This window comes from Oncorhynchus gorbuscha, linkage group LG05 (genome assembly GCF_021184085.1).
Source record: "Oncorhynchus gorbuscha isolate QuinsamMale2020 ecotype Even-year linkage group LG05, OgorEven_v1.0, whole genome shotgun sequence".
Taxonomy (NCBI): Eukaryota; Metazoa; Chordata; class Actinopteri; order Salmoniformes; family Salmonidae; genus Oncorhynchus; species Oncorhynchus gorbuscha.
Genome location: NC_060177.1, coordinates 91,177,152 through 91,187,151, shown reverse-complemented (window position 1 = coordinate 91,187,151; position 10,000 = coordinate 91,177,152). Strand labels below are relative to the sequence as shown.

General features: G+C 44.3%; 1 protein-coding gene across 3 annotated transcripts in view; it reads left to right on the top strand.

Moving 5' to 3' along the window:
- LOC124036658 (BMP-2-inducible protein kinase-like) overlaps positions 1–10,000 on the top strand; it is a 97,717-nt gene that overhangs the window by 65,238 nt on the left and 22,479 nt on the right. For all 3 annotated transcript variants that reach the window (XM_046351479.1, XM_046351480.1, XM_046351481.1), the window contains 6 exons: positions 636–768; positions 3,830–3,933; positions 4,055–4,134; positions 4,391–4,623; positions 4,813–4,952; positions 7,409–7,522. In XM_046351479.1, the coding sequence (XP_046207435.1) occupies positions 636–768; positions 3,830–3,933; positions 4,055–4,134; positions 4,391–4,623; positions 4,813–4,952; positions 7,409–7,522 (804 nt within the window). The remainder of the gene's footprint in view (positions 1–635; positions 769–3,829; positions 3,934–4,054; positions 4,135–4,390; positions 4,624–4,812; positions 4,953–7,408; positions 7,523–10,000) is intronic.

Below are 10,000 nucleotides of genomic sequence, written 5' to 3'. Positions count from 1 at the left end.
GTAGTGGAAACGCGTTGTCTGGAGTGATGAATCACACTTCACCATCTGGCAGTCCGACAGACAAATCTGGGTTTGGGGTGGGTGAGAGGATTATAGGTGTGGAGAAACTGAATGGAGAAATACACTGTCTTCATTTGTCTGACAGAGGTAACAGCAGTCATATAACAACAACATATTGCATATAGGCATGTATTGTAATATGGTTTAATATCATATATCATGTTGTACATGCTGTGTTTCAGGCTCTTGGTTGGTTGTTGTACAAGCTGTGTTTCTGTGTTTCAGGCTCTTGGTTGGTTGTTGTACAAGCTGTGTTTCTTCTGTTTCAGGCTCTTGGTTGGTTGTTGTACAAGCTGTGTTTCTTCTGTTTCAGGCTCTTGGTTGGTTGTTGTACAAGCTGTGTTTCTGTGTTTCAGGCTCTTGGTTGCTTGTTGTACAAGCTGTGTTTCTTCTGTTTCAGGCTCTTGGTTGGTTGTTGTACAAGCTGTGTTTCTTCTGTTTCAGGCTCTTGGTTGGTTGTTGTACAAGCTGTGTTTCTTCTGTTTCAGGCTCTTGGTTGGTTGTTGTACAAGCTGTGTTTCTTCTGTTTCAGGCTCTTGGTTGGTTGTTGTACAAGCTGTGTTTCTGTGTTTCAGGCTCTTGGTTGCTTGTTGTACAAGCTGTGTTTCTTCTCGCTCCCGTTCGGGGAGAGTCAAGTCGCCATATGTGAGGGAACCTTTGTGGTTCCAGACCATTCCAAATTCTCCTTCAAGTTGCACTGCTTAATCAGTAAGTCCATCTGCCTTGTTCCTCAGCAACACACCAACCACAAAGCTGTCAATACATATAACAATTAAACCACATTGAACATTGTCATGTGAATATTTCTGATGCGTAAACATTGAACATTCCAATTAATTTGCCCAATCAAACTACCATTCATTGTTTACACACCCACTGTAGGCCTTCAATACAAATATTATCCAATAGCGCCACCTTGTGGTCAAACGTGAGATGGACATTTAATGCATTGTACCAGGGTGAAACATTTATTATAGAGAGGTAATATGAGTATTTTCATACACGTTTCAATTCACTTATTTAATATTTTAAACCTGTGTAAAGTGTGCATGCCTTCTCTTAAGGAAAGTGGGGATTCTCTGATATGTCTGCAATACTATAAAGTAATGTGTGTTAAACTATGTGTCCCCTCTTCTCCAGGATATATTAAACTATATGTCCCCTCTTCTCCAGGATATATTAAACTATATGTCCCCTCTTCTCCAGGCTATATTAAACTATATGTCCCCTCTACTCCAGGATATATTAAACTATATGTCCCCTCTTCTCCAGGATATATTATATTAAACTATATGTCCCCTCTTCTCCAGGATATAGTATATTAAACTATATGTCCCCTCTTCTCCAGGATATAGTATATTAAACTATATGTCCCCTCTTCTCCAGGATATAGTATATTAAACTATATGTCCCCTCTTCTCCAGGATATAGTATATTAAACTATATGTCCCCTCTTCTCCAGGATATAGTATATTAAACTATATGTCCCCTATTCTCCAGGATATATTATATTAAACTATGTGTCCCCTCTACTCCAGGATATAGTATATTAAACTATATGTCCCCTCTTCTCCAGGATATAGTATATTAAACTATATGTCCCCTCTTCTCCAGGATATAGTATATTAAACTATATGTCCCCTCTTCTCCAGGATATAGTATATTAAACTATATGTCCCCTCTTCTCCAGGATATATTATATTAAACTATATGTCCCCTCTACTCCAGGATATAGTATATTAAACTATATGTCCCCTCTTCTCCAGGATATATTATATTAAACTATGTGTCCCCTCTTCTCCAGGATATAGTATATTAAACTATATGTCCCCTCTTCTCCAGGATATAGTATATTAAACTATGTGTCCCCTCTTCTCCAGGATATAGTATATTAAACTATATGTCCCCTCTTCTCCAGGATATATTAAACTATATGTCCCCTCTTCTCCAGGATATATTAAACTATATGTCCCCTCTTCTCCAGGATATATTAAACTATATGTCCCCTCTTCTCCAGGATATATTAAACTATATGTCCCCTCTTCTCCAGGATATATTATATTAAACTATGTGTCCCCTCTTCTCCAGGATATAGTATATTAAACTATATGTCCCCTCTACTCCAGGATACATTAAACTATGTGTCCCCTCTTCTCCAGGATATATTATATTAAACTATATGTCCCCTCTTCTTCAGGATATAGTATATTAAACTATATGTCCCCTCTTCTCCTGGATACATTAAACTATATGTCCCCTCTTCTCCAGGTTATAGTAAACTATATGTCCCCTCTTCTCCAGGCTATATTAAACTATATGTCCCCTCTTCTCCAGGCTATATTAAACTATATGTCCCCTCTTCTCCAGGATATATTAAACTATATGTCCCCTCTTCTCCAGGCTATATTAAACTATATGTCCCCTCTTCTCCAGGATATATTAAACTATATGTCCCCTCTTCTCCAGGCTATATTAAACTATATGTCCCCTCTTCTCCAGGATATAGTATATTAAACTATATGTCCCCTCTTCTCCAGGATATATTAAACTATATGTCCCCTCTTCTCCAGGCTATATTAAACTATATGTCCCCTCTTCTCCAGGATATAGTATATTAAACTATATGTCCCCTCTTCTCCAGGATATAGTATATTAAACTATATGTCCCCTCTTCTCCAGGATATAGTATATTAAACTATATGTCCCCTCTTCTCCAGGATATATTAAACTATATGTCCCCTCTTCTCCAGGCTATATTAAACTATATGTCCCCTCTTCTCCAGGATATAGTATATTAAACTATATGTCCCCTCTTCTCCAGGATATAGTATATTAAACTATATGTCCCCTCTTCTCCAGGCTATATTAAACTATATGTCCCCTCTCCTCCTGGATATATTAAACTATATGTCCCCTCTTCTCCAGGATATATTAAACTATATGTCCCCTCTTCTCCAGGCTATATTAAACTATATGTCCCCTCTTCTCCAGGCTATATTAAACTATATGTCCCCTCTTCTCCAGGCTATATTAAACTATATGTCCCCTCTTCTCCAGGCTATATTAAACTATATGTCCCCTCTTCTCCAGGATATATTAAACTATATGTCCCCTCTTCTCCAGGCTATATTAAACTATATGTCCCCTCTACTCCAGGATACATTAAACTATATGTCCCCTCTCCCATGTCTTCTCCAGGATATATTAAACTATATGTCCCCTCTTCTCCAGGCTATATTAAACTATATGTCCCCTCTTCTCCAGGATACATTAAACTAATATGTCCCCTCTCCCATGTCTTCTCCAGGATATATTAAACTATATGTCCCCTCTTCTCCAGGATACATTAAACTATATGTCCCCTCTCCCATGTCTTCTCCAGGCTATATTAAACTATATGTCCCCTCTTCTCCAGGATATATTAAACTATATGTCCCCTCTTCTCCAGGATATATTAAACTATATGTCCCCTCTACTCCAGGATACATTAAACTATATGTCCCCTCTACTCCAGGATATATTAAACTATATGTCCCCTCTTCTCCAGGATATAGTATATTAAACTATATGTCCCCTCTACTCCAGGATACATTAAACTATATGTCCCCTCTTCTCCAGGATATATTAAACTATATGTCCCCTCTTCTCCAGGATATAGTATATTAAACTATATGTCCCCTCTTCTCCAGGATACATTAAACTATATGTCCCCTCTTCTCCAGGATATAGTATATTAAACTATATGTCCCCTCTCCCATGTCTCCTCCAGGATATATGCTTGAGCCTGACCATGAGAAGAGACCAGACATCTATCAAGTCTCCTACTTTGCCTTCAAGTTAGCTGGGAAGGAGTGTCCAGTGCCAAATCTCTTTGTAAGTCGCTGTTCATTGATTGTGACAGATGTGTTTTGTATTAAATGAAGATCCGTGTCTGGAGAAGTTGGGTGTCCTATATACCCAGCAACAGTGACGGTTGTATTGGGCCCCTCTGCAGAGCTCCCCTCTCCCTACGTCACTCCCTGAGCCACTCACAGCCAGCGAGGTTGCTGCTAGGAAGAGCATGACGAAAGCCAGGTACAGTCACATTGCGTTTACTTGATAGCTACCTACACACATAGCTAGCTAGAACAAAGTGTTAATAAGATAAATTAATTTAAGATTAAAAGCAATACCAAATAAGTTCTCCCTTCACTGTGCTGTGGATATTTATGAAAGAATACGAGTCGGGTCTCTTTGTAAAATACGTTTTTTTATCTGCCAATGAGAATGTATAAATACATGTTAATAATGACGTTTTTCCACTGTCCTGGTTGTTCCCCTACTACTCCAGAATCACAGAGTCCGCGGGCCCGACGGCAACTTCCATCGCTCCGAGACAGAGACCCAAGGCTGCCAACAGTAATGTGATACCCATCCCTGTAGCCAACACAGCTGTCACCCCTATAGCTGTGCCCGCCGCCGCCACGCCCACCGCCGCCACGCCCACCGCCGCCACGCCCACAGCCGCCACGCCCATCACCCCTACAGCTGTGCCTTCTGTAGCCGTCAGCAACGGGCGGAAAGGTGAGAATGCAAAAATACTGTGCTTGTGTTTGTTTATCTGCCATTGTGCCCCCTGAGCGGCTATCCCCCAAGGGGCACTGCTCCGTGGCGGACCCTGTGCATCTCAACGGGTTTATCTGAGAGGGTTTGCATAGGCAGAAGACACATTCTCACTAAATAGACAACGAACGATCTCCTCTTGAATCACAGCTCCAACACCCGGTAACAGCCAGCCGGTTGCTCCACAGCCCCAGACAGCCAACAGGGTCCTCCAACAGCTGCAGCCTGGAGACCTGCGTCTGCAACAACATCTCCATCCTGTCCATCCACAGCAGCTCCAATACCTTCAGGTACTACTGAGACACCCTGTCCATCCACAGCAACTCCAATACCTTCAGGTACTACTGAGTCACCCTGTCCATCCACAGCAGCTCCAATACCTTCAGGTACTGCTTGAGTCACCCTGTCCATCCACAGCAGCTCCAATACCTTCAGGTACTGCTGAGTCACCCTGTCCATCCACAGCAGCTCCAATACCTTCAGGTACTGCTGAGTCACCCTGTCCATCCACAGCAGCTCCAATACCTTCAGGTACTGCTGAGTCACCCTGTCCATCCACAGCAGCTCCAATACCTTCAGGTACTGCTGAGTCACCCTGTCCATCCACAGCAGTTCCAATACCTTCAGGTACTGCTGAGAAACATTCACGCTGTCTGACACCAGGGGGATATTAAGGTTCTACTGAGAAACCCTCACGCTGTCTGACACCAGGGGTATATTAAGGTTCTACTGATAAACACTCACGCTGTCTGACACCAGGGGGATATTAAGGTTCTACTGAGAAACCCTCACGTTGTCTGACACCAGGGGTATATTAAGGTTCTACTGATAAACCCTCACGTTGTCTGACACCAGGGGTATATTAAGGTTCTACTGAGAAACCCTCACGCTGTCTGACACCAGGGGTATATTAAGGTTCTACTGATAAACACTCACGCTGTCTGACACCAGGGGTATATTAAGGTTCTACTGATAAACCCTCACGCTGTCTGACACCTGGGGTATATTAAGGTTCTACTGATAAACACTCACGCTGTCTGACACCAGGGGTATATTAAGGTTCTACTGATAAACCCTCACGTTATCTGACACCAGGGGTATATTAAGGTTCTACTGATAAACACTCACGCTGTCTGACACCAGGGGGATATTAAGCGAGGCACACTTTAGCAAAACCAAAATCAGTGTTGTCAACTCAGCAAAAAATAAACGTCCTCTCACTGTCAACTGTGTTTATTTTCAGCAATCTTAACATGTGTAAATATTTGTATGAACATAACAAGATTCAACAACTGAGACATAAACTGAACAAGTTCCACAGACATGTGACTAACAGAAATGGAATAATGTGTCCCTGAACAAAGGGGGGGGGTCAAAATCAAAAGTAACAGTCAGTATGTGGTGTGGCCACCAGCTGCATTAAGTACTGCAGTGCATCTCCTCCTCATGGTCTGCACCAGATTTGCCAGTTCTTGCTGTGACATGTTACCCCACTCTTCCACCAAGGCACCTGCAAGTTCCCGGACATTTCTGGGGGGAATGGCCCAAGCCCTCACCCTCCGATCCAACAGGTCCCAGACGTGCTCAATGGGATTGAGATCCGGGCTCTTCGCTGGCCATGGCAGAACACGGACATTCCTGTCTTGCAGGAAATCACGCACAGCGTGAGCAGTATGGCTGGTGGCATTGTCATGCTGGAGGGTTCTGTCAGGAAGGGTACGACATGAGGGAGGAGGATGTCTTCCCTGTAACGCTCAGCGTTGAGATTGCCTGCAATGACAACAAGCTCAGTCCGATGATGCTATGACACACCGACCCAGACCATGACGGACCCTCCCCTCCAAATCGATCCCGCTCCAGAGTACAGGCCTCAGTGTAACGCTCATTCCTTTGACGATAAACGAGAATCTGACCATCACCCCTGGTGAGACAAAACCGCAACTCGTCAGTGAAGAGCACTTTTTGCCAGTCCTGTCTGGTCCAGCGACGGTGGGTTTGTGCCCATAGGTGACGTTGTTGGCGGTGATGTCTGGTGAGGACCTGCCTTACAACAGGCCTACACGCCCTCAGTCCATCCTTTCTCATCCTATTGCGGACAGTCTGAGCACTGATGGAGGGATTGTGCGTTCCTGGTGTAACTCGGGCAGTTGTTGTTGCCATCCTGTACCTGTCCCGCAGGTGTGATGTTCGGATGTACCGATCCTGTGCAGGTGTTGTTACACGTGTTCTGCCACTGCACATACGATCAGCTGTCCATAATGTCTCCCTGTTGCGCTGTTTTAGGCGTCTCACAATACGGACATTGCAATTTATTGCCCTGGCCACATCTGCAGTCCTCATGCCTCCTTGCAGCATGTCTAAGGCACGTTCACGCAGATGAGCAGGGACCCTGGGCATCTTTCTTTGGGTGTTTTTCAGAGTCAGTAGAAAGGCTTCTTTAGTGTCCTAGGTTTTCATAACTGTGACCTTTAATTGCCTACCATCTGTAAGCTGTTAGTGTCTTAACGACCGTTCCACAGGTGCATGTTCATTAATTGTTTATGGTTCATTGAACAAGCATGGGAAACAGTGTTTACATCGATAGCAGTCTGAAATGGTCTGTAAATAATCAATAGCAATCTGAGATGGTCTGTAAATAATCAATAGCAATCTGAGATGGTCTGTAAATAATCGATAGCAATCTGAGATGGTCTGTAAATGTAAATAATCGATAGTAATCTAAGATGGTCTGTCTCTGTCCTCTCAGTACCAGCAGGCCCTTCAGCAGCAGATGATGATACAGCCCATGTATCATCAACAGGCCCAGGCACAGGCCCAGGCCCAGGCCCAGGCCCAGGCACAGGCCCACTACGTAGCAATGGTAAGAGACACACACACACACAAGCCCACTACGCAGCCATGGTAGGTAAGACACACACACACACACACACACACACACACACACACACACACACACACACACACACACACACACACACACACACACACACACACACACACACACACACACACACACACACACACACACACACACACACACACACACACACAAGCCCACTACGCAGCCATGGTAGGTAAGACACACACACACACACAAGCCCACTACGCAGCCATGGTAGGTAAGAGACACACACACACACACACACACACACACACACACACACACACACACACACACACACACACACACACACACACACACACACACACACACACACACACACACACACACACACACACACACACACACAAGCCCACTATGCAGCCATGGTAGGTAAGACACACACAGGTGGTTTTAAATTGGATGAATGGTGAAGTCTATGTGCTTGGTGTGTGCATATCCCGGAATAGTTGAGTGATCTTGAAACCTTGGAGAGGGAAACACCTGTTAATTGGATTCTCTGATTAATTCTCTAGTGACATCACAGTTAACATATGTATTCCTGGTTCTACAGACTCCAGGAAAATTATTTCACCTTATTTGGAATGGCTGACCCAGATAAAGTTAAACAAGCATATTTATATAACATACATCAGTTTGCACAGTTAAAACCATTACATATTAAGCCATTAATTAAACCTCTCTTAAAGCCCTTCCATTGGACTGAAATGGGATCTAAATCCAAACAGGTTTTCTATCAAGCTACTAAGAGAGGCCCAGAGCCTATGTTTAAAAATGGGCTCTTTACCTTTTTTCTAATTAAAACCTTGGTGGTACGTTTTTGCGACTAAAGACCTCCTTCTAGCTAGCTGACCACCAATTTTCATTGCAATTTGTAATTTAAATGAGGTTTTTGGTGATTTTTCATTAAAGTGATAGATCTATTTGACACATTTTGTGGGACAGGCTGTGTATTGTAATCCATATGTTTTAATCTAAATTATTCACTCATTTATATGTTAGTATTAAACCATTATCTACTTTTTCAAAACCATAAGATTTAATCTGTAAAACAAAAAATAATGAAACATTATTTGGTTACAACACTGAAAATGCTGTTTGTAGAAGAAAAAGCATTTTCAAGAGTCTTCCGGAAGGTGCCGCGGGCTTCGCAATGAGAAGTTGACAGCAGGCAGGTCCTGTTGTTCTTACTGGAAGATTAGACAACTTGTCAACTATCTAGGAAACACTTCGGATTCGAGGTTGGGGTCTCTTTTTTTGAACAAAATTAAACTGATATATCTTGTAATTGAACAAAATAGTAAGGTGGACAATAACTGCCGATTTAGTACAGGACATATTCATTTTTTTGCTAAACAGCTTATGCAAAATCTGATGGTAGTACTATTTCCACTGAAATGTGAAACATGCTAATTGCTAACCCGTTAGCCAACATTTTTACGACACCAATCACAAAACATTGACGGCTTGTTCACAAGATAACACTGTTAAAGGTAATAATATATTTCTTAAATGCTGTTGAATATGCCAATTTAATACGGGGTGCTACGATACGTGTTACTATTTAACTAAAGGTAACGTAGTGAGTGGAATATCTGTAAGGAGAAGCATTGCTGGAGGGTGGAGGGGATAGCAGGGGTTAGTAGAGGGGGAGGGGTTAGTAGAGGGGGGACTAGTGAGGGGGAGGGGTTAGTGGAGGGGGGAGGGGTTAGTGGAGGGGTTAGTAGAGGGGGGGAGGGGTTAGTGGAGGGGGGGGGTTAGTGGAGGGGGAGGGGTTAGTGGGGGGGGGTTAGTAGAGGGGGGAGGGGTTAGTAGAGGGGGAGGGGATAGGAGAGGGCAGTAGAGTGGGGGGACTAGCAGTGGAGTGGGGGGGACTAGCAGTGGAGTGGAGGGGGACTAGCAGTAGAGGGGGGCTGCAGTAGAGTGGGGGGGCTAGCAGTAGAGTGGGGGGCTAGCAGTAGAGGGGGGCTGCAGTAGAGTGGGGGGACTAGCAGTAGAGTCGGGGGGACTAGCAGTAGAGTTGGGGGGGAATGGCAGTAGAGTGGGGGGGGATAGCAGAGTGGGGAGGGGGAAAATAGCAGAGTGGGGGGGACTAGCAGCAGAGTGGGGGGGGACTAGCAGCAGAGTGGGGGGGACTAGCAGCAGAGTGGGGGGACTAGCAGCAGAGTGGGGGGACTAGCAGCAGAGGGGGGGACTAGCAGTAGAGTGAGGGGGACTAGCAGTAGAGTGGGGGAGGACAGCAGTAGAGTGGGGGGACAGCAGTAGAGTGGGGGGGACAGCAGTAGAGTGGGGGGACAGCAGTAGAGTGGGGGGAGAAGGAATAGCAGTAGAGTGGGGGGAGGAATAGCAGTAGAGTGGGGGAGAAGGAATAGCAGTAGAGTGGGGGAGAAGGAATAGCAGTAGAGTGGGGGAGAAGGAGTAGCAGTAGAGTGGGGG